Raw genomic sequence first — 27,507 nt, 5'->3', positions numbered from 1 at the left:
CTTATGTAAATAAAAGTAATAAAGGATTCATTTATATTTGTTGTTTTAATTATTTAACTTTACTAGCAAAAGCCCTACAAAACTAAAATAAACGAACAAAAATAAACGAAATGGAAATAAAAATCATTCGTTTATTTTTTCTTGCTTTATTAAAAACAAACGAAATATGTATAACACTGAAAAAATAAACATTTTTTTAAAACTTAAAACTGAGATCACAGTCCACATACAGGGTAATCTGGCAACAGCAGGAATAATCCATTAGCAACGCAGTGTTGCACAGTACTCTTTTAAATTATCGCACCCGCCTACATTTTTGCCACTTACTATAAGGTAAAAAAAAGTAAAAAACTGGCATGCTACGATTTGAGAGCAGCTCACTAAATCATTCCATCAGTTCGATATGTAAGAATTTCTTGAATTGGAATGTTTAATTTGTCTGGGACATGGGTATCTGGTTTCATCTGAAAATAAAACAATATGATATCACTAAAATTAAAATTGTTTTAGTTGTACAAATTAGTGTTCACACTATGCCAGTTGATTGGCAGTCCAGTCATTGAGTGCTACTGTCAAACTAACCAAGTCTAAACCATGAATGGATTTTTACTCTTACAAAGTCCATATTTACATATGAAAAGTTATTTATAGTTAGCTCCCGAGGTTCGGAGCTAAGTTAGAGGTGCCTTGGTTTTAGTCACAATTGTTGGTCATAAGTTACCAGATCAACATCAGCCTTGAAGTCTTTCTTGTTGAAGTGCACCTGGTCGTTTTGCTCGTAATGGCCGTTATGCTCGTAATGGTCGTTGTGATCGTTGTGGTCGCGTCGGATGGCGAGGCCGTGGTGCGAGCAGAGCGCGGCGGCGCGGGCGGCGCTGCGCAGGCGCAGCCAGCGCGCCACCGCGCCCGCCGGCACCGCCCCGCGCGCGCTGCTGTACGCGACACTCAACACAGACACGCCTCTCCTGAACACAATCATTTATTATCTTACTAATAACTAAATCATGTTAAACACATTATATAAGAAAAGCCTTTATTCACTGACAATATATTTTTCACATAGATTTAACTCTTATATATGATGTACAGAAAAATATAAAGTTATTGAATTAAAAAAAAAACACATTATATATTAAATAACAAAAGAAGTATATAAGATAAACTAACTAAACATGTAAGTTAACATAGGACAGATGTTTGATAGAAGGTTGGGTTATGTTATTTTTACTTAGAGAGCTTTAGCATAGCCTATGTGTTCTTCCGCGGGCGGAGACCTGTCCCTGCCGGCAGTGGTCAGGGCCATGACGGAGTCAGATGTGGTCTGGAGGGCAGTCCAGACATACTGCGAGGAAGTCATCAGACTCAAAGAGGAGGCGGAGAGGCTCAGAGAGGTGACCAGAGGGGTCGCCAACCGCAGCCGCCGCAGAGGGGGCAGGGGAAGGGCTTTTGCCCGGACCCTACCACCTTGACCGTACTCGAGTGGCGAACCAAGGGGAAGTTCGCCACTCCGATTGAGTAGCAGAGGGCGCGTGGTTCTCCGCGCAAGAGCGGTCCAAACAACCGAGGAGGCGTAACAGCCAGTCACCACCGGGGAGTGGAAGAATACTTCCTGTGTGCCCATACCCCGGTATCCGGTGAAAAGATGGAGACAGTGGGGTTTTAGTTGGTATGCTCCCGCTTATCGGGAGTGAGTCCAACATAACCTCCGCGCCTTTCCCCTCTTAGGGCGCGGGGGTATGCGTAAAGCATTTCCCCACTATAAAAAAAAAAAAAAAAAAAAAAAAAAAAAAAAAAAAAAAAAAAAAAAAAAAAAAAAAAAGCCTATGTGTTCTTCCAAAGTAACCTATAAGTCTATGCCAAATTTCATCGAAATCCGTTTAGCCTACAAACTATCCATCCATCTAAACTTTCACATTTATAATATTAATATGAAGTATGATTATCGCACAAAAGAAAATTTTAAACAGATTTTTTTTATGTATTTAGTGTAAATAGAAATTCTTCGTGTTTACAGTGGAACATAGCATAAACATAAATATTGCAAAATTAGCTTTTGTGACTTGGATGGTATGGAATAAAATTTTGTATGTAGCCTATGTTCTTCCAAACTATATTTCACATTTCATCAAATTCCATTATACCTTGAAGTTAATGAAGTAAGAAATATCTATCCATACATACTTCAAAATAGTAAATATGCCCCAAAACAAGTGTTTCTGCAGTAGAATTTGACAGCAACAATAAGTAAATAATTTGCTCCATCTATGTTGTATTACTTCATACCTTTGAATAGTGGGTAGATGTAACAAAAACGCACAATAAGTGAGTGGACACAGCTTTTCTGACAGCTGGCACAACTTCACAAAGTTCCCGTGCAGATTTGCCACTGCCATTTTATAAACCAATTGCAAATGTGAGTTCCTGCAATAATTGCATTCACAATTAAAAAATAAAGGGTAGAACAAAAAAAAAATAAACAAAACTCACCGAACATTGTACTAAAGTATGGTGATATCATTTGTTGACTAAATTACAGTAAATAAACATAATTCTGAATAACAATCAAAAGTAATTGGTCACAATTACATACACTGCTATATTCTGTTTGTACAATAAAAAAATGATTACCTACCTTTTGATATCTGGCCTCAAAGATAGATATCTGTATAATGGATGCATATCTCCTAAATTACACAACACATACAAGCTCTCCACCAACACTCTGTCACATGTTAGTCTATGCTCAGCTTTATCTATGGTCCAATTTGATAATAATTCAGTCAGCTCATAGTCTCTAGACTTTCCGTCAAGCATATCACAGCAGCTTAGAAACCATTTCATGCATTCCAATAGATATTTCTTATTTAACACAGGATCAAAATCACTTAATGGGCTGGTGCATAATCTGCAAAAATTTTTTCATCAATTTCAATATTAATTTACCCCTAATTATAAGAAACCTTAGTGTGATTTGCAATAATTATAGGAAATTAAGTTCAAAAGTACTACTTTGCAGGCCTATCTCAACTTGGAGGTGCAGGGCTTGCAAGACATAGTACTGTTAGAGGCACCAGACTGATTTTTTCCCCATGCTAAAATGTTACCCTCTTTTATTACATTTTTTAGTATTCCCCAAGATTAGTGTAAACATAAACTCGCCTGTATCCAAAATATACATAGAATCTAATCATAGGTTCAAGCAATTGCACACATTCTTCAGGCGCTAAACGCTGCACTGTCATATCTTGACGAATGGCTCGCAATCTGTCATTTATGAAGTCATATACACATGCCGGGGTTACATCAGTTCTTTTTGTTACTCTGCAAACAACAAATAAGGTTTGTAAAATATGTTACAACATTATATACATAATAGTTACTAGTTGTTTGACATCATAAGTAAATTTGCTAAGATTCTGAACATGCTCATTAAAAGTAACAGATTATTAAAAAAAAATACTGGATGTTTCTTTTGTATAAGAAATAAGTACCTTAGTAATAAATACTGAGTAGTCTCTTTAAGTATAGGAAATGGTCTCAAGAGACCAGGAATCGCCATATTTGAGTCTGCCGCTGAACGACTGTAGCTTTTCACCAGTTGCCGTGTTGAGCCTACAACTTCCAAAACGTGCACGAGTTTCTCTTTCGCTCGTCTGAAATCAACATAAGGAATTATGCTTAAAGGATAAATTAATGCCATTCCTAACATGTATGAAGGTAATATCAAACAACACTTTACCAATAGAATTTAACAAAAATAGTAATTTATAAAAAAAATCTGTAACTTACAATTTCTCTTCGACTTGAGGACACATCTCATAACAAGATCCTCTGATACTTTCAGCGTCCCATTTTTTATTTTTAATATTTTTAGAGAAAAAATCAATATATGACATGTTTTTGAATTATGTGGATATGTTATGTTCAATGTTCATGCAGGTAATAAATAAGTACTACGTACAACAGGAGTGTGTTCTATCTGTACCTCTTGCAGTTAAAGTAAAGAAAAGAAAACCTTATGCTAAGGGTGTAAGAGTCTCGTTGCACGCAAAATGAAATTGAAACCGAGTGAGAGGGCTACAAGTGTCCGATATTTCTCGTTCTGACAATGACTTAGAGTTGCCAGATATCAATCCTTTCGTTGTTTGTAGAAAAATAGGCAATTGATGTGATGGAATGCAGTAAAAATGTTTAATAATAATAAGCTAGGTTTGCTTTATACAGTTTACAAGAAATTTGTTTAGCAATGTCCAATTTAGAATTATGTATTTTGTATTGTTTTTAAAAATACATTAATGATAACACAAATACGTTAAAATCTATCTGAAGCAATAATCAGCTGGCGTCAGAAGACAAAAACAATATTTTTATAATATTTGTCCTTGAATCATATTTTAACATAGCGATGGTGTTTCGCCAGAGAGGGATAGAACAAACAGTTATTGAGATCTCGCTCGGCTTAAATTTTTCGACAACAGCTCAATCCTGTTCTAGTACTACATCCAGGGTCCAGGGTTAAAAACTTTTCAAAAATGTTGATGTTTTGCGATATTTCAACATTTGTCATTTGATTTTTGATAATCAAATGTCAAAATATAATTCGTTTGCCTTTTTAAACAGCAATTTTAAGGCACTGGATTCTTGCTCATTATGAGTAGTTGACACTTGGCACTTAGCCAGTATAGCTCAATAACTATACTGGCATTTAACGGGCATTATATGACCATTAACTGGCGCCAGTGATTCTTGGCTGGCCAGCGGCAAGAGAGGAGAGGAGTTAGCCCTAAACTTGTCTGATTACAATGCAACAAATAAACATGAAGTATTAAAGTAATATAACTATAACCTTATATTAGGAAAGGCCTCCTAAAAGAAGATTTATCAACGGAAATGCTTGCAAGCACTTATAACAATTATAGTCCATTATAGTCGGAAGTATGCCGAATTGAGTTTCATTTATTGACATTTATCATATAACAGATCTAAATTATATTATTTTGTGTGTGTTATAAGTCGATGTATTACATAGGCAAACGTAGCATTTCTACAATGTTTTCGATTACAAGAACGTTTATTTGTGTCATAATGATCGTCACAGTATTGGCAAGTTTTTTTTTTAATTCTTCACAAAAGTTTTGCCCTTTTTTATTTTTTACATTTATGACATACATTTACAATATAAAACTACGTGTTAGTTAGATAAAAATTTTCCTTTCATTAGAGCTGGCTAGTCTACCGCATAACTGTTGTGCGAATGTTGATTATTTAGTTGAACAACAAAAAATCGAATAGTATGCGCACCTCCATATAAGCTCTCTGAGAAATGACTTCTTGTTGCAGGGGGTAAAGGTGTATTTTGAAAAGGCACACGTCGTTAGTGTTAATCCAAAATACCTTTCTTATGCATTTTTAAATGTCACTCGTTACGAAAGAAGAGGCAACTACTACATAAATTTTGTATTTGCTAACAAAGTAACCGTCGCGAATAATATCACGGTTTGTTTCTTTCTTATATTACAAGGTGGCAACGACCGCTGCCCGTAGACATTCGCAATTGTAGATGCGTTGCCTACCCTTAATCGACGGAAGAGGAGACACACATAAACATGATACTTCCCCTTCCTATGCATCTACTCCGCCGTCAAATCCACTTTTCCTTCCCATCCTCTCCTCTTAAGAAAAGGGTAGAAAGAAAAAAGGGACCAAAAATAGACACTTAATTGTATAAGTAGATTTGAAGTGAATAGCGCTTTTATTGATATGTGGCGAGGATTTGTACACAATATCCTGCTCTCGTTCCTACGGACAGTCGACACAGTATGTATTGCTCTTACATACATCTCTATTAGCCATTATATTTGAATTCAAGTATATCCTTTTTCACATAATTCATACATATTTTTTCGGTCTTCCTCTTCATCCACATTCGATCATTTGTTATCATAAAAAAGTCATATTTAACATCCCCAGGTGACAATCAAAGTCTTTGAATATCGCTGGAATAATTACTACCACTCTATTCTTGAATTTCGCCACCAGTTCTGCGACTTCATCGAGAAAGATGTCTACTTCGGAGCGGGAATCGGCGAAACCGGTTTAAATTGCCCAGTAATACCTGTAAGATAATTTTACTTCTTACTAATACTCTAAATGTGAAAGTTTAGATGGATCGATGTTTGTTAGTTTGTAGCCTAAACTGCTGAACTAATCTCGATGGAATTTGGCATATTATCAACTTTTATATTGCTTTTTAATTATCTGCAGATGGAGTCGCGATTAGTTGCGAGAATTTAAAAAATTGCCATTTTGAATAATTCCGAGATTTCTTTATTTCTGTAATTTTCAGGGAAAACATCATGTAATGAATTTGAGTGCCCACTTTGAAAGCTTCCCCAACGCTTTGCTTTTTGATAAGGCACGAGTTAACGTTGTGTTCAATTTGGTTCGTAATGGCGACTTGGTTGCCGAGGGAGCTGTTTATATTGAAGTGAAAAATGAAATGAAAAACAAGAAACGCACTTAAAATGGCAGTATATATTCTTTTTCTATTTATGTACGAGTATGTTTGATATTAAATATTTAATTTTTGAGAGTTGTTGTTCATTGTTGTAGAAAATTGTGTGCTTTTTGACTTTGCTTCCTCTGAGTTCGTTCGGAAACGTAGTGTTAATCAACTCTATGCGCTGATCACAGATTGAGACAACTTGAAACTTTGTCACACCGGCAACCTTTCATATCGACAATAGTCTGGCATTGCAAGTGTGTTAAGAATGAATGTGGATGGCTACAAAGGAAGAGGAAGACCGAAGAAAGTATGGATGGATTGTGTGAAAGAGGATACGCTTAAGAAAGGAGTGGATTCAGTTATGACGGCTGATAGAGATGTATGGAAGAGCAACACATACTCTGCCGACCCTCCCTAAGGGATAAGGGCAAGTTGATGATGATGATGATGAATAGTCGGGCATTGCAACAGACCCTTAAACTATGTAAAGTAAAAAAACTGTGGCTATCTGTGTTAATACAGTTCATCGTCACTTTCATTTTTTTGATAACATAGGGTGGCAACAAGCTTGAAGATAATATTTTCTCTTCCTATGCGTCTCCTGCACTGTCAAATCCACGTTCCCTTCCCATTCTTTTCTTATAAGAAAAAGAGTGGAAAGAAAAAGGGACTAAAGTTGGGTTCCGGCACCACACTCATCAGACGAAACGTGGAATTTCTCCCACTTGACACCTGTCTTCTGTGTGGTCGTGGTATTTCACCGGTCGAGCCTACCCATTCGTGCGAATATGTTAAAACGGACTCTACCACTGTTATAGATTTATGTAGTTAACATTAAAAATTTTATTTCGAGTAATGCTGTTAATTTTTTTAACCTTATATTACAATTCCTTATCCTAATTATGTTTGTTTTTCTAAAAATCGAATCTTCCTTAAAATGACGAAAGCTCCTTACCGCGTCATAAACCTAGATCCACAGCTGCCTTTTAAGTAATGCACGTTAGAATGACATTTAGTACAGTTCTTTTCAAATATCTTGCCGGCCCTACATTATCGGAGAACTGGGTAGTACCTTACCCACACATCCAAATACGCCCATTACATCTAAAAGTTACTAATTAGCCCTTCCGTTCTTTTTTCATCATTTTTTTTCTACGAATATTTTGACAGTAGAAACCCACGGGCAGTCCGTCAAGATTGTTTACTTTTTCTTATCAAATTTACGCAAGTATTCTATTCATTGAACTTGTGACTCTAAAGCAGGGGTTCTTAAACTGTTATTCTTGATAAAAGATACTACTATGTAAAATCTAAAAGTCATTAAAAATCGTTTAACTTCAGCCCATACTGGGATATTTCATAACTTTCATACTAAGATGAATCAGAACGAATACTATCTTGCGAACTTTTCGTTAGTGCGAAGTGTAGTAGTGAAGTACCTAGTGGTCCAAAAATCATAGAAGATAATTGTATTGTTTTTAGCAAGGCGAACTGGCGTACCGCCGGCGACCAATGGCTTACTGGCAGGTAAATTGAAACACATTTAGGGAACATACTTTTGTTTCTTTCAGTCAACGAACCACTAGTTGAGAACCTGTGTTCTAGAGATTAATAGTGATACAAATTTAAAGCGTAAATGTTAGTGTTTGCAACATGGAGACGATCACAATCCTCGCTTTACTCTTCATTCTATTTTGTGCACGTGCTCATGCGCAGTCGTTACGTAAGTACTAGTGTTACTTATCACCTTTATTTATTAGCTCATTTATATTTAAGAGTAACAGACAAACGTAAAAAATTTACAACCATGTTGTGTGGTTTTAAATGTCTTCAAATTTACATTTTACAAGTCAATCTAATTCTTGGATATAGTGAAAGGTATTGTGGAAAGTCCAGTAGACTGACACATAATGATGAAGAACAAAGTTGACGTCAATTGTTTCATGTTGTTAAAGTTCTCAGTAACCAAATAGAAAAAGAATTGGGTGTTTGATATTTAATGGATCGTTTATTTCAGAACATTGCCAGGACAGAGCCTTGAGATGTCAAGATGGGGTCTGCGTTGACTTTCAGTTCTCGTGCGACACAGAGACCGATTGTTTTCGTTTTGGTAACAAACGTGTCCGAGGTAAGTCGCAAGAACTCCACAACAATACGTCATAATAAAATCTCGGTCTAACATAAATGACAGAGATAACTGAGGAAGTAAGAAATAACGTTGCAAATCTTATAATTCTTTCATATTCATTTTATTAATGAGTTGTGTTTTGTAATTATATTTCTTTTACGTCGACATTGTTTTAGATAGTAATGGTCAGTTGGGCTGCGATGTGAACGAGTTCGAATGCCCGAACAAGCGCTGCGTGCCGCTGAGTTGGGTATGCGACGCGGAGGAGGACTGCGAAGATGGCTCCGACGAGCGTGACTGTATGACCCTCGACAGCATCCCCATCACTTGCCCCGCTAAACTGCTGCGGCCCTACTTAAAAACATTCAAAAAACATAACATTCAAAATGTTTCTATAACTTGTACATCTTGTATCTCCTCAGGTAAGGTTCTAATATAGATCAGTTACCGATACAAATACATTATTCACTAAGAATGTACTTATACCACTTACATCGGACGATACTTCGTCAATGTTTAAAATAATAAAAATAAAATAAACGCATCACAAGGGTTTTAAGTTACTTTATATTGAGTTAGAGCTGTAACCGTCGTCTTACAACGACCATCTTGATTTGGAAAGTCCACCCGACGCAAAAAGAACCAGACTCGCATTTATTGAAGCGCGTGGTTTTGATTATGCAGAAGAAAGTGGCGCCAGTGGAAACAAGCACTTTGTGTGGTCTTTGACGTGTCTGTGGATATTGTACATAACCCTTAGTTATTGCAGTCGAGCTGTTACTCACTTAGTTAATAGGATCTAATGTGCGATAATGTTAGTTATTTGTATGGTTGTTTTCAATACATAAAAATGACCTTATTTAATTTTTAATTTTATAGGCCAACAAAATACAGCGTTGAAGCTAAAGATATATCCGGAACTCTCTACAGTTTACGGTAGGTCACCTAGCTTATAAATATAATGGGTTTTTGTTGTTTTTTCCCTGTTACCTACCTATTATTAAATTATTTTATTTTTTTCATGGTCGGGACCAGTCCGCGTTGGTAAGTTATCATCAATTAAATAAAAGTATCCACTAAAGGGCGCGGAACCTAACCTAAGTTAGCCCTTAGGCCTTAGTAAATCACGATGGCCCACTTTGGGTTCGTTGGTTAACTTCATATGTGTTGATTTTTTCCCCAGATATGTGCATGTTGCATCACGATGTTTTCCTTCAAAAGCACATCGATTACGATATGCTTTTCATATACTTTCATCTTCCTCCTTATCCTCCACATAACTCTATCAGTCGTCATCACTGCCTTTTTGGTCATGTCACCTTTCACGCAATTCATCCATATATTTCTAGGTCCACCTCTACCGGTGTATTTCTCCACACTCATAACTAACATAAACTAACTAACATTACATGCGATTCATACCTCCTCATATTTATTTCATATACACAACGGGATTTGAACCCGGGTCCTAGAGATGTGGTCAAGTATTCAAAGAAAACGTAACGGCGCGAAATAATTTTTAATTTTTGAACGATTAACATAGATATGGTAGATAAGCCGTTTTTCTTTAATATTTTTCCAAAGATTTTAACACTAATATTTAAATAAAAAAAACAATATATGGTAAGTAAACAAGTTATATTTAGCTTCCAGTTGCTTTTAGGTATTTTAATTTGTAATTAGGATTATGCATATTATGTCGTTTATAACTTTACCCATCCACTTTTTGTACTTATGAAAGGGTAAAATAAAATTCAATCTTTATTTACATTGAGCATGACAATTGAACATTAAAAAAATATGTTATACGTAATATCTAAATAAATATTTATAAGTGATCGGCCACATATTGTGTGTAGGTTATACTTTAGTATTGCAATGCCGGGATGAGGGCATTATGCGTGTGCCTGTGCTCTGGAGAAGGAAAGGCAAGGGACTGTTTTCAACCAGAACCGCAATGACGAGAGGGGGACGTTTGGAAATCCAAGAGGCAGATGTAAGTATTAGACAATTTTTAAACAAATTTACACAACTTAAGATTCACAATCGTGTAAACGACCAACTGGAAATGCCGCTATTGATAATTTGCACACGATGCATACAACAAAATTGAAGCAATAACTAATTGTTTTGTAAAGTCTAAAAGTTCTTTAGACTTTACAAGATAATTATAGTTCTATCGTAACTAAAGTTGTTTAAATAATTATTGTTTCAATTTCATTGCATGCAACGGGGAAGAAACTTGCATCTTGTAAATGATCTTTACGCGATCGCTGCCCATAGACATCTGATATAATAGGATATTTCCCCTTCCTGTCCCCTTAACCTCCAATGCAGCAAGCCACAAACCAGCAAAATTGATCAAGTAACGTGTTTTCAGATAACGGATAGTGGGACCTACGTCTGTCAATCACATAGTAGGCATTTACTCGTACGCCAACCCGATACAGAAGTAACAATCTCTGTTGTAGTTACAAACGATACTGTAGTTACAAATCAAGATATATTTAAAGGTAATCGAAATTTCAAGTCGTTTAATTTAATTATTCAGTTTTGTAAACTAAATAAAGTGATAAATTATTTCATGACATTAACAGGTATCCTCTTTAACAGAAGTTGAGCAACCAAAATGTTACACGGACAAGTTCCAATGCCATTCGGATAAGCGGTGTTTGCCGTTGGCATGGACCTGCGATGGCGAAGAAGACTGCTCAGATGGTTCCGACGAACGAAATTGCTTCACTGTAAACTCCAAATAGTTAATTAATTATAATGTATCCCATAGCCTGTTACAAATAAAAGCTACAAATTATTCGTACCGCTTATTTTACGCTGAAATATTAAAAAATAATTACTTGCCCGAACTTTGCTAGAACTTAGTGTTATAAATGTCACCTTGCACTTTGCTTTTGCCCTGCATCCAGTGTTTTGATCAAAATAATTCAATAAATCTATTCTAGCAAGCAGCGGTTTGATATCTGCTGGCAAGAATTTTCTTTTGAGTATTTTTAAAGTGGGCGACAACGCTCCCTTGTTGGCGCTGGAGTCCTAAAGAATACCCTGGAGGCGGAGAGAGCCCAAAAAAAATATATGTAACTATAAGGATGTTGATTTAATAAAATGATCTATTTAACCTAGTTGTTTTACATTTAACATTGACTTGTTCAACAGAATGTAACGATTTTATTGCATTTGAAGTTTATTAAACGTGATTAAGATTTCTATCAACAACAAATCCACGCTATTTATAATAAGTAGATTTCATTATAATAATTGTACTTGATGCTATCCATACTACATTCGTAATTAAATTAAAGAGTAGGTGTACCAACTTCCAAAGAGGAGGTTATCAATTCGTCTGTTTTTTATGGCATTTTTGAAACTTCGACAGTCGCCTTTCAATGAGAAAATGAGTTACCTTACAAGAATTTGTTTTTGTGTATTATTGACCACCAGTGTTTTAGTTAGTCTATGTAAATTTCTTACAAATTCTGTTATACACTAGCACGAATTTACCATTTGATTTAATGTTTTTTTTACCTTACCTGAAATTAAAAAAATTGCAGATTTTACTTAACGTACTAAGGCCTGCATTAACACAAATATAAGTAAATTATTATAAATTTAATATGCATAATATAAATCTCCTAATATATTCTTGCAGGGGGTAAAAGTGATTTTCGAAAGAGGACGAGTTCTCTATTTTAATCACAAATACGTAGAGAGTGCTTGGGGAAACGTAACTCGCTATGGGAGAAAAGGCGATTATTATGTAAATTGTGAATTTGTTACTAAATTTGTTGTTGGAAATAATGTTACGGTTTGTATTTGTATAGCTAAATGTACATTGTAATTTAAATGACTCCTCTGTTTAATTGTACCTGCAACGCCGCCTTCACCTTGCCCCTTCAACTTGCACCCCTAGGCGATACCCATAGAATGATCTATTAGTAGAGATAAGTCAGAATGAAATATCTGTATGTTTTATCGCGCTGCCTTCGTGGTGAAGACGCAGCGCGAAGGTTGTAACAACGAGGCCTTGCCATGTACACCCACATCGCATTCCCACTAAGTGACAAGCCACCAAATATTGACCATCCACACAACTCATTTTAAACACCTCAATAATCAAGCTCGTTGTTTATATTTATAGGAAAATTGATTCATTATCAATTCATCATCATCCACTTGCCCTTATCCCTTATGGAGGGTCGGCACAGTATGTGCTGCTCTTCCATACATCTCTATCAGCCGTCATATCTGATTCATCATCAATTAATTATCTTAAATGTTTTCAGTTCTCGATCAAGTTGTATGAATTTCGATGGAACGCATACAAGCTGTCTTTAGTCCATTTCCGCTATAAGATATGTGACTTCCTCAATCATGACCCGTATATGGGAGCAGCGGTGGCCCCGTTGGTTGGGCGGAAATGTCCTCTGAACCCTGTAAGCATCTGTTACATTCATTCTACAAATTTTAAAATAACATTGTGAATATCTTGGAGGTAGGTAGTCAATTGCTAACAGAGAAAACGCTTCAGCCGTGTCTTTGGGCTTTAGTATGACCCTCTAATTAAATTAAGCCTACGAATCAAAGAGAAAGTCACAAAGCAAGAAACCGAATCTCAGGAGGATAAATGATTTGTATTCGATGTTGTTCGCGGTGTGTGCTAAATTTGTTAGTTGGTTTACTGTAACTCATTTACTGCGACAAGTAAAGTCATAATTATTCATCTGGTGCGGCGGCGGGCCGAAATGTGCCCCCAGTGATATTTCCGCCAGTGCGTGGCAGGTCTTTCTAGACCCGCCAGCACTAGGATAGATTAAATTGCTATAACTTTGTGGGAACATAATGTATGCATTTTATGTCTATACACCTAAAATAATCGTTTCCCACTTGCGAGAGGGACATTGTTTTCTTCGTCCGTACCAGCTTAAGTACCGCGTCAGGCGGATATCGACCTGTTATGCAGAGGACGTGTTAATACGCTTTACTTGAATACTAATGAAAATCTTTATTTTTTCTTTATAGGGGAAATATACATTGATGAATATTACTGCAAATATGGATTATTTCCCAAATATTTTGCCGTTTGAGAAGGGTCGAGCAAATTTAGTTTTCAATATGACATCCACAGGAGAGCTACTGGCAGAGGCGGAATTATACGTGTCAATCAAGAATAATGTAAAAAACAAGACAAGCGGCTGAAGCATCAAACTATGATAAATGATTTTGTACTAAGAAACGCTATAGTCTGCACACCCTTGTTCGTTTTACCTTTCACGCAATCCACCTATCTCTAGGTCTTACTCACTATTTAAGTTGCCAATATAAACTATTATTAACATTCTAAAACCATAAGTAAAATTCTACTTATCATACTTCTCTCCCCATGACTCAATTTCCTTAATATTTTTACCACTCTATTAAACTTATTTCGTTAAGTACGAACGCTGTAACACAGTATCTTGTATTGATAATGTCAATAAATTCAATGGACTTTATAAATAGATGTGTTTAAATTACATTGAAACTACTCCGCATTTCCCCTGATGACAGTGACCATTGGATGTCTGATAAAAATATTATAAAAGCCCCACACACTGGAGACTAAACTATTGTCTGATAGTTTAGTCGTACTTTGAATCCTGTACACATGGAAGTGCGTACATAACACGAAATTTGTCGGCCGACCTAAAAGTTAAAAGGGATGCGCAACCAAATTATCTCACAACTACGGACCGACTGCTTGAGTCCTATGGTGTAACATAAAAAAGTGATCAAAACGATTTAGGTTATTCACAGCTAGACTTTAAATGACGTTTTTAATGAAAAAAAAACAGCAAATTTAAAAAGGTATAAGTCTGTCATACATAATTTTTAGTTTTATGTTCTTATAGTTTAGTAACCTAAGCCTTGAAAGCAAAATTGTCCTAATTTTAACAGAATTTTCGACACACTTTATTGCGGTTAACTCAAAACTAAACTTTTTGATTTTCAAAAAATGGGATCAATTGCCACGTACCAAACGTCTCCTATAATTATTTTTTTGAACACCGGACAACCAAGTGCATGGGATGAGCGGTCAAAAAAACATACAGACGAATTACAGAACGATACAGGCATTGCCTAGTGTGGGCATCATCAGACTAAACGTATCAGACACAGATTGTAATTTGATATAATTGTAATTGTGTAATTCTTTTGTTTTAAGTAAATTATTTCTATTTCTAATTGCGAACCACCTCCTTTTGGAAGTCGATTAGAACTAGTAATAAAATTATTCAAACATTCTGGTTAACTACTTTAAAAAACTGGTCGGTGCCGTCACCGGAAAAAAGTATGACGTCAGTAAGAGCCGAAAAATAATTAGTTATAAAAACTAGTAATATGAAATGCATCGTGTAAAATATTTACCGTATCCCTGTAGAAGAGATGCACCCAACAATCCGCCCACTGTTTGCCTTGAAGAGGCATTTACAGCTTCAGCGAGCTTGATGTGGCCGAGCGCAGATGGTGCGTAGTCTAAACCTCGTTTATGAGTAACTTACCTCGAAGGCTCCCTCAGGAGCCTCGGGCTGTTACTTCGTTATGATTACCGGATTTGGAGTCCGCCGAGCTCTTAGATAATCATAACTCTTAAAAGCCTGCTTTTCTTAAATTCAAATTGAAAAAATAGTAAAAAAAGGAAAACAATATTTTTATATATTTCCGTGATATGCTCTCTTTTGTTTTCTAACTTGAAGATTACAAGTCAAAGGAAGCATGTAAACATCCTAATCATACTAATACTAATATTATAAAAGCGAAAGTATAAATGGATGGATGGATGTTTATTAGAGTTTGTAGCTTAAACGGCTGAACGGATTTCGATGTAATTTGGTACAGATGTAGAGGACAGTCTGGGAGAACGAGAGCACATAGGCTACTCACTTTTATTCTTTTTAATTCCACGCGGACGGAGTCGCGGGCGAAAGCTAGTATTTAAATGAAATCGATTGTAGGTTTTACAATGCGATTATCTTTGAAATGGGTAGCGGTACAAGATAACGCGGTATCTTTGAAACTTAATGTATTTAAGGGTAAGCCCACCTCTACCTATCACCAATTATATTAAAAGCTCACCTTGCAATATGAGATTCTTTACTCGTGAAATGCCCGTACCATTCTAACGGCTTGCTTCTTAATTTCTCTACCAATGATTTGATACATTAAATGATCATTAGCTTGTATATGTCGATTAATTCTACATTAGTCCACATCTCTCTCTAGACCATTTAATAATGCATTAATACTCTGTTCCTTTTGTATTTTCCCGTCATTTTTTGCTTCCCATACGCGGACTTCATACATTTTTATTTAAAAATTTGGGACAGTTTCTGGTGAACTTGTAACTAAAATGTATTCAGAGATTATCAAAGCTTCCTTTATATTCTTTCTATACATTAGTGACGTTCATGTAAGTAATTTAATCATGTGAACATTGCCATGGGTAACTAAAAGTTTGCTCGAATGGGGTCGGCTCGCCCGGTGCAATACCACGACCACACAGAAGTCGGGCGTGACGAGGGAGCAATTCCGCGTTTCGTCTGATGAGAGTGGTGCTGGTGGCTTTGAACTTTAGTCTCTTTTCCTTCCCACCCTTTTATTATAAAAAAAACCTGGGAAGGGAAAGTGGATTTTTCTTACGTTGTTAAGGGTAGACAACGCATCTGCAACTGCGGATGGCTAAGGGTAACTTAGTCATTTTGGCGGGTTCAGTTGGCCGCTTGCTCGTTTGCCACCTTAAGGGGCGGTTACGGCAAATTACGCATTTTTGGAGGCATAGAACAGGATTTCTACAAATATTTGATTCGTGATATTTTAGTATGTGTTACTTCAGTCCATTAACTAAAGGCTCGTGGAACAGAATCACGATTGGACAAATTTTTTTTTGATAGATTTATTTTTTAAAATGTGCCTGATTCTGTAAAAAACGCAAATTGTCCCTAACACAGCCGCTTAAGATAAAAAAAATATATTTCTATGGTTTAGGCAGTGGATATAAACGGTTAGAAGTAACTTAATTTTGTGTTGTAGAGCTTAAAAGTGACCTTTGAAAGGGCGTACATGATCTACTCGAACCCGAAGTACGTAGAGTACGCTTATGTGAACGTGACGCGTTACTCCAGGCAGGGCGATTACTACGCAAATATAGAGTACAGCTCTAGATATATCACGACAAATAACGTAACGGTACGTACTAACTTAATTTATGTTATGTGTATTATTCAACGTTGGTAGAATAGCAGTGTCACGACAGATGAGTCATTATTCCGGTTGCAACGTTCCTAACAAGAAATGTAACAAATTCGCAGATCCACATTTACTTTTTCGAGGAATTACGTAACCAATACAAGAGGTCGTTCATCGAGTTTCATCACAAGGTCTGCGACTTCCTCACAAAGGACCCGTACATCGGCGCGGTGGCTGCCGACTTGGGACTCAACAAGTGTCCCGTCAGATCCGTAAGATACATACCATCTGACGAAAACAGTTACATATGGGATTTTGTGTACTTGTAATTCTTTTCGTCATATGATCGATATAGTTTGCCCAATAAGTCAGCTATCGTAAGACCATTCTTAATCCTCTACCTATATATACTTTACCTTTGTAACCATGTTATTTTTCTAACCTCACAGGGTGTACAGAGATTGCTGAACATAACAACCAACTATGATAACTTTCCGAATGTCTTCCCATTTGCAAAGGGCAGGATTGACTTCTGGTTCAACTGCAGTGCGACTGGTGAGGGAGTGGCAGGCGCGACCGCTTTTGTTTCATTCAAGAACGAATTCAAGAGGAAACAAGGAGAAAGAAAATATTAATTAATTATACCAGGAGACAATTTACAATGTTTTTTTTAGGAAATTGACTGTAAATCTTATTTGTGGTGGATTGATTTTTTAAAGAGTATTTGTTAGAATAAAGAGTATTTTCCATTTTAATTTTTTTTTACATCAAACTTCAAATTCAGAATTTGTCAAATAGTTCTTAAGAACGCCAATCAATACCGTTTATATTTTTTTTATTTATTTTTGTGTTTTTGCTATTACATTTGTTTAATAAATTTATTTAATAAATGTAAAAATTGATTATTCTTTCTACGTTTTTGTCTAAAGTTATATTTACAGGTAAGTGTTTTTATAAAAAAATCTTTATAGTTACCTAACTTTTATTTAGCACAATAATTCATCATTGTAGAAAGTAATATACGGTTATGTTAAATGGTTGGTCATAGTACTACTCTTTCGCCCGCGACTCCGTCCGCGTGGTATTAAAAAAAACCAAAACCAACAGCCTATGTGTTCTTCCAGACTATCCTCTACATGTATGCCAAATTTCATTGACATCTATTCAGTAGTGTAGGCTACAAACTCTAACAAACATCCATCCATCTAAACTTTTACATTTATAATATTAGTATGAGTTTCATGTTATTACTAAGTTTATAAGTAAGAATGCTTGTAGGTGAAACGCAATGTCTCTCGCCAATGCAGTTCACATGGCTAAAACAACAAAATTATTATGCTCCTTCGCACCAGCAGTAAGTCAATCTTCTATCTATCCAATGCTGCTAGATTATAGCAAAAAAACTGAAGATATCATTACAAAGACCCATAAATAAGGTACCAAAAATGTGTTTGTCCATAGCGTATGTACTTGAAAGGCAATGGAATATAAATCCGTAGCAAAGAACAGATCCTACTAGTTAGTATTTTTAATTCCCCATGGACTAAGTCACTTGAAAAAGTTACTTAAGATGTTTTATATTAAGAGTCAACCCGAAATTCTCTTTTGAATTTGCTTTCCATTTCGTAGAACTTTTTTTTAGAATATACGATACTAGCTTTCGCCCGCGACTCCGTCCGCGTGGATTAAAAAAAAACAAAAGTGAGTAGCCCATGTGTTCTTCCAGACTATCCTCTACATCTATACCAAATTTCAATGAAATCCGTTCAGCTGTTTAGGCTAAAAACTCTAACAAACATCCATCCATCCATCCATCCATCCATCTAAACATTCGCATTTATAAGATTAGTATGAAGTATGATTATGAGAGGAAGGATATGTATGTATTGAAATAATTCAAAAACTACGGGGTCGATTTCAAAATAGTTTTTGAATTCCCCAATAAATAGCTTCGTTATAAACGCGGAGCATGCTATATTTATTAGAATTTTTATTTCTGCTCGGACTAGACGCGAGAAACAGCTAATTGTATAATTTTAGATTAAGGGATACCTTATAACAAGAGTCAGTTCGTCCCGATCTGAATCTTTCCTGTCTGGCTGTAATGCAAACTTTCTTGAGGCGCAGTACGTCGACTGGGTGAAGAAAAATCCAGTTGATTCCGTAAGTAAAACTCTTAATGAAATTCTCGAATCTTCGAAGCCATCATTAGGCGTTATATAAAGCTCGACTTTAAATGGCTAAAGAATCCGTGTCTTTAACTTTTTTCAATCCTTAACCCTCTTTACATACGAGTAACTTGCCACAATCGTGTTGCTCATATTTGTTTATTGAAGTTTTAGAAATTATGCTCGTATATCTAGTTACTTTTTTTTCATTATTGATACTAGAGTTATACGAATTTGTAATTTAATAAAAAATATTGCAGTCATGGGATTGTTTTTACGAAAGCCTTAGCGCGAACGAATTGAAAATTGAAGATATTGAAGATGAATTCACACCTAAAACAAAAAGTGGTATGTAAATGTTTTGGTCTTGGCGATTTGGAAATTACTCTTTGCTATAAAAATTATGGCAGGCGCTCGCGCAAACATGTAGTGGTTTGGTATTTTTTATTATTATTCCTACTCGTAATATTCTAACAAAGTTACGTCTAAGTATAAAAAAAAGAAAATAAGAATATGTGGTTAAAGGACTCGCATGGGTAACGCAGTCTGGTTAAGTGTTAAAACCATGTAGATAATCCATTGAAACTTCTAACCGATGACGTTACGATCTTTACTTTAATCTAAATAATTGTTTAGGTGAAACAAGTTGCAAGAAAGCTGATTCAAAAGACACAATCAAGCTGCATCTAGCCGTACAACATTTGATCAGAGGCTTCCAGGTGATTTTCTAAATAACTTGCTTGAAAAATAAACTACAATAAACTAGGTACTTTTCATTTGAAGGATGAGTTAACACGTTGAATGCCGGTGTCTCAAATGGTCCATTACCATACCAGAAGATTTCGAAGTCGTAGTGGCATGGATGGTGTCAATGTGATGTTTGTAGATTCGCGGGCACCTGCTTGCGCATACGGACCCGTTAGGCTTGAGCCTAGCGGCGGACTGGATTCTGCGTGCCAAGCACGAGCGCATGAAGCATATACCTGAATCCTTATCCAACTTCGAGGCCAAGTTCGTAGCTAGAGAGCTGGGGACTGTTCTCAGTATGTTCTGTTTAAATATTTAAAATGCCATTACGGCACTATCATGAACTTGTGAGGCGAGTCAGTGGTACTTAAATAAAATACGAGCGGTGGAAAAAAATATAATAAATGTTTCGTTAATACTTGATAGATGAAGGAACAGTTCAATTTGATTATTAACAGATTAGTATTCCAAAAGTATCCCATTTATGTTTCGAACTTACTGATATAATAACAATAGTAGTAAATGAGCGATTAAAGCAAATTTTTGTACTAACTTCCGTTTAATTTAGTTATTTCGTTTTTTAGCTGACGCACATATGAACATGAAGTTTGAACTACCTCCAATGTGTTACTTGGGAGGAAAAGAAACGGAATTAACATTGAGGTAACAATGATTTACGATTAATAATGTAGCCAAACCAAAAAAAAAATAGAATAGGGTTTAATTGAAAAACCTGGAGTGTATAGTCTTACAATCTTGGAAATATATTAGGATGCGGACGATTATTATATTTGGGCATAAGATAAGGATTAATCATATTGCAGCGAGATTAAGAGTCGCCTGGAGAAGGTGTACTGCGGGCCGATAGGCGCGGAGTATATGCACGTGCTTGACTTGGACAGCTTGCAGTTCGTGCGCGAGAACCTCGAGACGCCCGGCATCCTGGATAAGACGGCCGAGCACAAGAAGCTAATACTGCGCAGACTCACTAAGGCTGTCTTGTAAGCAGCAGCTTCTTTAAGTATAAGGCGGCCAATTAGTGCGAACGAATTACATTATTCCATTTCACTATTCAAAATCAGCGATATACTACAACTGGGATAATGTAAACGCACACTGGAATACACTGTGTAGACCCTAGTTTATATTACATGTTTCCAGTTGTAATCAACCGATTATTTCAATCGATGGACGGGATTGCTAAAAAGCAAATGCAACAAAGTTTGTAAATTCGCTGACTACCTTCAATAGATAAAGTGGAAACGCACAGAAGAAGGATGTTTGAAGAAAGAATGCTAACGTTGTAAATATTATTACCTACACGTTTTTTTGCGCAGCCTTGAGAAATATTTCGCGACAAAATGGCCAGCCGAGAAGCGGTTCGGTCTGGAAGGCGGAGAGAGCCTGATTGTAATGCTGGAGGAGATCGTAGACACGGCGACAGAACTCGGCATCGAGTCTATCGTAATGGCCATGCCGCATAGAGGTTAGATCCAGATTAATTCTAGATCTATCGTTCGTATCGTTAACCACGAGAAATTATCGTAATGTTTTGTATCTTGTAAGACGTATGAAATTAAAAACTATAATTATTTTAAACAGGTCGCCTGAACGTATTGATTAACGTGTGCCGAAAGCAGCTAACAGACATCTTTGCTCACTTCAGGCCTATGGAGCCCAAAGAAGTAGTAAGTTGGACAATATTTGATAAACTTTGATATATGTGTACCAATAAATATTTGTAGCGCTAGTGTACAAAACTCTGGTCAAGTAAAAGAATTAATCAATAACTTCTGGCAACTCTATTATGTTATTACCGTAATTTTAATCAAATATTAACATTGTGTTTAGGGTTCAGGTGATATCAAATACCATCTTGGCACGTACATCCACCGCTTTATCCGGCGCACGAACCGCTACATCAAGGTGTCCATGAGCTGCAACCCCTCACATCTGGAGGTGGTGACACCCGTGGTAACGGGCAAGGCACTCGCCGAGCAGCACTGGACTGGAGACAAAAATGGGGATAAAGTAAGTGCGATCTAGCAATAGTGGACGACAGAAAAAGGAGTCATCTTAGCAGCTTGGAAATGACATGAGTCGCCTAACATAATTTTAGGTATAGCAGAGCATAAATGGATGCGAAGGGAGGCGTTTGTCGCAGCGGTATAGTTCCCAAAGTCAGCCCAATAAGATTCAAAAGATCAGTTATATTCGACTAGCGTCGAGAGCAGCCTTCTATATTAAATCATCTAGCGAGTGCCGCGGCTCCCACTATCATACCTCATAACTAGTATCGTTCTCTTGCCATCTTCTTTATTTTTTCATAACACATTGTTATCCCGGTTGTGTTTAGGTGATGGCGATAATTATGCATGGTGACGCGGCGTTCGCGGGTCAGGGCGTGGTATACGAGACGGCGCACATAGGCCAGCTGCCGAATTTCACAACGCACGGCACCATTCACATCGTCGTCAACAATCAGATCGGCTATACCACAGACCCCAGGTTCGCCAGGAGCTCGCCCTACTGCACGGGTACGTATTGGACTCAATAGCAAATTTGTTTATGTGAAAGTAGTCACAGCAAACAGAATCATTGTTGTGGTCACTAGACTGGATATTAGAACACTAGATTTTTAATAGATAATAAAACTGGAAACTTTTGAGATGTTCAATGATATTAATCTACGTTTTCAGACGTTGCGAAGTGCGTAGACGCGCCCGTATTTCACGTGAACGGCGACGACCCGGAAGCGGTGGCGCACGTGGCAATGTTGGCCATTAAATATCGCTGCCGCTTCAAGAAGGACGTGATCCTGGATCTGGTGTGTTACCGCCGCTTCGGCCACAGCGAGGAGGATGAGCCCATGTTCACGCAACCCTTCATGTATAAGAAGATAAGGCAAATGCCAACCGGTACTCTACTATGATATACCCATTAACTCCCGTTTTATAAATTAGCTTCTAATACTCTTAATTTTACAAGCCTTTAGTGTAAAGAATTAATTTCACTTTCAAATATCGTACAGCAAATTGTTTCCATAAGTTAAAGAAGGATTTATATTTACGTTGCAATAAGTTTCCAATTTAGTTATACTATACTATGATTATAAAATGATATATTACCGAAAGAAATAAACATCTTCATTGACATACTTCCAAAAGAAGGAGGTACACAATTTGTCTTTATATTTTTGTACACCATTTCATTGGCGAGAAGGCATTTATTGATTATAAGTGAAAATGATGGAACAATTTACCTTTACTTTTTGTATTATTAGGATAGTAGTCAGATTAATTTGATTATGCCAGTGGACAAGGTGTACGCGGCGAAGGTGAAGGCCGAGGGTGTCGTGACGGACGCCGAAATCAAGCAGTGGGAGAAGGAGTACACGGACACGCTCAACAAGCACTTCGAGCTCGCCAAGAAGATCACCAAGCTTAGCATCATGGACTGGATCGATACGCCCTGGACTGGATTCTTTGAATCGACGGATCCTAAAAAGGTAATACCGATATAAAAATGTAGATAAACTAGCATTCGCACGCGACTCCGTTCATGAGATTAAAAAAAACAAAAGTGAGTAGACTATGTGTTCTTCCGGACTATCCTCTACATTTATACCAAATTTTATCGTAATTGGTTCAGCCGTTTAGGCTACCAACTCTAACAAACATCCATCCATCCATGTAAACTTTTGCATTTATAATATTAGTAAGATATCGTTTAGATGAACGTTTGTATTTGTTTAAAGTACATATTTTGAGAATATATTGTATTTGAATATAAAAGAGAAATTAATTTACTTACTTATAGTTAAAGTACTTTCTTCCAAACCATGCCAAAGATAATTAAATTTTAATCAAATGCTAAAATTTACAGGTTGCGCCAACTGGAGTTTGTGAAACGTCTATCATGACAATCGCCAATCACTTCTGCAAGCCGCCGGAGCCGTGGGCATTCGAAACACATAAAGGAATCGGTAGAATTTTAGCAAATCGAGAGAAAATGGTATGCATTGAAATACATGTCTAGAGTCCCTTATTGGTGTCGTTTCAGTGTATAACGCCTAGGTCAGGGGTGGTGAACCACTGGGACGCGTGCCATAAATAGCACACGACACAATATTTGGGCACGGTCATAGAGACACTACGAAAAGTATGAAGTATGAAGATTAGGTATTATATAAAAAGCGAACGCGATCTCATTACCATGGAATTGAAATAATAATCAGTCAAAATTATTTGATGGCACGTCTAAGACCGTATTAAACATTTCTTTCCAAATATGGCACTTTGATGCATAAAGTTTCGCCACCCCTGACCTAGAGTACTCTTAGATAAGTCTCTTTAGTTAAGTTGTGAACATAGGTGAAGGAAGGTATCGCAGATTGGGCGATGGGCGAAGCGCTGGCGTATGGCTCACTGCTGCGCGACCACATACACGTGCGGCTTACCGGCGAGGACGTCGAGCGCGGCACCATGGCGCACAGGTGCGTACGCATTCCGCTGCTCATACTATCTAACAAAAACATATTCGCATCTCATTTTTCTAACAAAATATAAAAGAGATAACAATACGTGTGATGGATTATAATGACGTGTGATTTGCAGACATCACGTGTATCACCATCAAGGCGTAGATGGCGCCACCTACCGTGTGCTCGACACTTTATATCCTGACCAGGCGAAGTATTCGCTGCACAACAGTTCACTATCTGAGTTTGGTTAGTTTCCTAATACGATTAAAATGTGATAAACATTCCTATTATTTATTACTTCTTACAGACGGCAAATTATAAATTTCAATTTTTAATTGCACACATCAGGTATTAGCAGACAAAAGTTATAAATTAACTTGATTATTTATCTTAATGTTGACAATAACCGCTGTTTTTTGTTGCCAGGTATCCTCGGCTTCGAAACGGGTTACTCGTACTACAGCCCGCACCAGCTTTCGATCTGGGAGGCGCAGTACGGCGACTTCGCGGACACGGCGCAGCCCGTATTCGATACATTCACCTGTAACGGCGAGAGCAAGTGGATCTGCCAGTCGGCGCTGGTTGTCGCCCTCCCACACGGCATCGACGGCGCGGTAAGACACGTGCATATTGCATACCAAGATAAGAGACATTGGAAGGAAAAGGTAATTTTTGGTTGGCATATATAGAAAAGGGAAGTATCCTTTTTTCTGTACAATCTTCTCCCCTGTCCTTTACAGGTAGGCGTTGCGTCTCAAACATTCTAGGTTATCACAATAATTTAGCTGAGGAAGCCGCTTACTTGTTTGCCACCTTGTATAAATAGACATAAGGAGATAATGTGTTTGTTGGTTTTGAGGTACCTAATATTGTTTAACCCTAGGGTCCAGAGCACTCGTCGGCGCGCGTGGAGCGCTACCTGTCTCAGTGTGATGACCACGAGGACCAGGTGCCCGACCTCGACGACAAGGATATGGTCTGTTAGTATCTTTACAGAGAGTTTGTCAATATTTCATAACTAGTGCCGGTCGAATTCTTACCGTTGTGGTTAAAAATACATTGTAGGATTATAATAGTAATATCGCTTACCGACAGTAAAACAGCTGAAGTCAGCCAACTGGATTGTATGCAATGTGACCAACCCAGCGAACTACTTCCACATGATGCGGCGCCAGATCGCACTGCCCTTCCGCAAGCCATTGATCATCTTTACGCCTAAGGTCGGCCTCAAGCACCCTTACTACAGATCACCCTTTAAAGACTTCTACCCCGGCACATCCTTCCGCAGGTAAGATGTTAAAACGAACTTATAGAATTCAATAGACAAGTTCTTATAATAAATTACAAACTATCTCTTATATCTATTTAGTTTATATAAAACTCGAAATATGTTTGTGTTACTTTTTACAGGGTAATACCAGAAGACGGGCCAGCGTCCAAGAATCCGGCCGGCGTGAAGAAGTTAATCTTCTGTTCTGGGAAAGTGGCGATCACGATTTCTGAATTGCGGAAAGAGAAGAAGCTCGAAAATAAGATTGCGATGTGCCGGATCGAGCAGCTGTATCCGTTTCCTTACGACCTGGTGCTGAAGGAGTTCTGCAATTATCCGAAGGCGAAGGTGGCGTTCTGCCAGGAGGAGCACAGGAACCAGGGACCCTGGCTCTATTGCAAGGTCCGGATGGAGAACTTGTTTGGAAAGAAGATTGAGTGAGTACCATTCACTTTTTGGTTCTTTTTATCTGATTGTTTTCTAGATGTATGTATGTAGTTCTGTCACAAAAAAGTAGCATTATCTGATAGATTTGTAAGTCTATTATACAGTATCTTGCAAATATTTAAAAGATGATAGTATAATGATGGGGAAACTCACAAATGGGGAAAGGGATTGGCTCCTGCAGCACAGGGGAACCTAGTGCAGGAGCCAAGGCTCTCATGAAATGTGTATATTTTTAAAGTGAAATAATAAAGGATTTATTATTATTATTATTATTATTAATGATAAGATGTAGCTAAATAACATCTAAATTGTGAAGGAATCAAATTTTCCCAGATGCATCTCACGGCCGCCCAGTTCTGCGTCGGCGACGGGCATCAAATGGCTGCATCAAAAGGAATTGAAGGCCTTAAAAGAAGCCATTATAAAAATCTAGACTTATGTAACAGCTTGTATAAAGTATTTGGTGATGTTTTGTCAAATTGATACGAATTTAAATGATGTGCGAAACATGTTTCTTTTCCAAGGTCACAAAAGGAAACTAAATTGATTGCGAATGTTAATTAAAACAAAATTATAAAATGTGAAAAATTTATTTATGCATTTTTTTACAATTGATTTCTTTGTGCCACTTATTGATGTTCTAACAAACCATTTTAACGATATACATTGAGCTTTCGGCTGAAAATTAACTCTCAAAATCAAGACTTATTGGAATGGTCTTACAGCGAGACGTAAATAATCTATAACATTTATAACAAACATACGGGAGGTAACATTACTCATATCAAAAGTACAATAAATTGCTATCACACAAGTAAAAATACTGAATTTAAAAGTAATTGATTTACTGATTATTAAAATCACTGATCTGTATAAATGGATAGTTCATTGCTGAGTAACGACTATTATTGCTTCGATGACTTAAAAGTGCCTGTTGGTTAATTCCATCATCAGTTACAATCCTCGTAACCAATCGTCAGCGTTAAAATGGCGAAAATAAAAAAATATTGTAGCCTGTCCATTTATAGAGGTCAGTGATCAAAATGCAAACTCAAAAATTACCCTAAACTCCACTGCATACCCGACAATCGAAACCCAGTATAGCTTAAATTATTGAAATTAATTATAAACTTTATCTCGTTAGAAATACGCCACTAAATTGCGTGTAAAAGCATAACGCATATCAAAAATATATATTCATTTATAGTTGATTACTAAAATATATGAATATGATCACAATGCAACTATGTTGCTTTCAAAATAGCTATAAAATGGAACTCTCAAACATCAAAATAAAAAGAATAAGGGCCTGTCCCACCACTAGCTGATAGAGGCTCGGATAGGTTAAAAATGACGTTTACAAGTTTTACACATTGGATTATTAGACAATTTACATTTTGGTGGGACACGCCCTAAGTAATTACATTTCGACTATATTATTTATAACACGGCTAAAACTCACGTGGGAACTTTCGGTGTAGGCACCGACCAGTTTCGAACCCGTAGGGGGTCCTTCTTCAG

General features: G+C 37.0%; 3 protein-coding genes and 1 long non-coding RNA gene across 5 annotated transcripts; 3 read left to right on the top strand and 1 right to left on the bottom strand.

Moving 5' to 3' along the window:
• Positions 1-137: 137 nt before the first annotated feature.
• LOC106103930 (germinal-center associated nuclear protein) lies at positions 138-4,295 on the bottom strand. Its single transcript, XM_013283850.1, has 7 exons — positions 3,790-4,295; positions 3,492-3,653; positions 3,160-3,321; positions 2,633-2,905; positions 2,284-2,421; positions 722-965; positions 138-464 (listed from the first exon to the last, which is right to left on the bottom strand). Exons 1-7 carry the CDS (start codon positions 3,894-3,896, stop codon positions 381-383), a joined length of 1,170 nt encoding a protein of 389 aa, XP_013139304.1. The 5' UTR covers positions 3,897-4,295; the 3' UTR covers positions 138-380.
• Positions 4,296-5,276: 981 nt separating this feature from the next.
• LOC106104252 lies at positions 5,277-6,833 on the top strand. Its single transcript, XR_001225663.1, has 3 exons — positions 5,277-5,496; positions 5,971-6,117; positions 6,347-6,833. It is a non-coding gene; the product is annotated as an uncharacterized LOC106104252 (long non-coding RNA).
• Positions 6,834-7,446: 613 nt separating this feature from the next.
• On the top strand, positions 7,447-11,720 carry LOC106104231 (very low-density lipoprotein receptor-like). Of its 2 annotated transcripts, none has more exons than XM_013284211.1 (8): positions 7,447-8,228; positions 8,523-8,633; positions 8,810-9,055; positions 9,513-9,569; positions 9,669-9,677; positions 10,493-10,629; positions 11,014-11,146; positions 11,247-11,720. In XM_013284211.1, exons 1-8 carry the CDS (start codon positions 8,159-8,161, stop codon positions 11,390-11,392), a joined length of 909 nt encoding a protein of 302 aa, XP_013139665.1. In that variant the 5' UTR covers positions 7,447-8,158; the 3' UTR covers positions 11,393-11,720. The 2 variants fall into 2 exon arrangements, with proteins under 2 accessions (XP_013139665.1, XP_013139674.1); XM_013284220.1 differs by having other exon boundaries at positions 11,231-11,340.
• A 5,955-nt stretch (positions 11,721-17,675) lies between these two features.
• LOC106105499 (2-oxoglutarate dehydrogenase, mitochondrial-like) lies at positions 17,676-26,983 on the top strand. Its single transcript, XM_013285851.1, has 22 exons — positions 17,676-17,812; positions 18,150-18,225; positions 18,912-19,034; positions 19,300-19,387; positions 19,676-19,758; positions 19,926-20,082; positions 20,371-20,449; positions 20,611-20,787; positions 21,124-21,272; positions 21,389-21,474; positions 21,638-21,817; positions 22,143-22,323; positions 22,486-22,704; positions 23,101-23,294; positions 23,672-23,800; positions 24,160-24,281; positions 24,403-24,515; positions 24,696-24,883; positions 25,153-25,249; positions 25,365-25,557; positions 25,680-25,976; positions 26,320-26,983. The coding sequence occupies exons 2-22, from the start codon at positions 18,160-18,162 to the stop codon at positions 26,417-26,419; spliced, it is 3,021 nt and encodes a 1,006-aa protein (XP_013141305.1). The 5' UTR covers positions 17,676-17,812; positions 18,150-18,159; the 3' UTR covers positions 26,420-26,983.
• The last annotated feature ends 524 nt before the right edge of the window (positions 26,984-27,507 follow it).

Source organism: Papilio polytes, unplaced genomic scaffold (assembly GCF_000836215.1).
Source record: "Papilio polytes unplaced genomic scaffold, Ppol_1.0 DF824270.1, whole genome shotgun sequence".
Lineage (NCBI taxonomy): Eukaryota > Metazoa > Arthropoda > Insecta > Lepidoptera > Papilionidae > Papilio > Papilio polytes.
This window is presented reverse-complemented; position numbering and strand designations above follow the sequence as displayed.

What these genes read in the sequence shown, in the direction of transcription:
- LOC106103930 (XM_013283850.1), bottom strand. Translation starts at nt 3,896, where the DNA reads ATGTCATATATTGATTTTTTCTCTAAAAATATTAAAAATAAAAAATGG. An exon ending in TTGAGGCCAGATATCAAAAG is followed by an intron (nt 2,422 to 2,632) that starts GTAGGTAATCAT and finishes CAATTATTGCAG; the next exon opens with GAACTCACATTTGCAATTGG. An exon ending in CATCTACCCACTATTCAAAG is followed by an intron (nt 966 to 2,283) that starts GTATGAAGTAAT and finishes GATTGTGTTCAG; the next exon opens with GAGAGGCGTGTCTGTGTTGA.
- LOC106104231 (XM_013284211.1), top strand. Translation starts at nt 8,159, where the DNA reads ATGGAGACGATCACAATCCTCGCTTTACTCTTCATTCTATTTTGTGCA. An exon ending in TACATCTTGTATCTCCTCAG is followed by an intron (nt 9,056 to 9,512) that starts GTAAGGTTCTAA and finishes TTAATTTTATAG; the next exon opens with GCCAACAAAATACAGCGTTG. An exon ending in AAATCAAGATATATTTAAAG is followed by an intron (nt 11,147 to 11,246) that starts GTAATCGAAATT and finishes CCTCTTTAACAG; the next exon opens with AAGTTGAGCAACCAAAATGT.
- LOC106105499 (XM_013285851.1), top strand. Translation starts at nt 18,160, where the DNA reads ATGTCTCTCGCCAATGCAGTTCACATGGCTAAAACAACAAAATTATTA. An exon ending in ATTTGATCAGAGGCTTCCAG is followed by an intron (nt 19,759 to 19,925) that starts GTGATTTTCTAA and finishes TGATGTTTGTAG; the next exon opens with ATTCGCGGGCACCTGCTTGC. An exon ending in GAAACGGAATTAACATTGAG is followed by an intron (nt 20,450 to 20,610) that starts GTAACAATGATT and finishes ATCATATTGCAG; the next exon opens with CGAGATTAAGAGTCGCCTGG.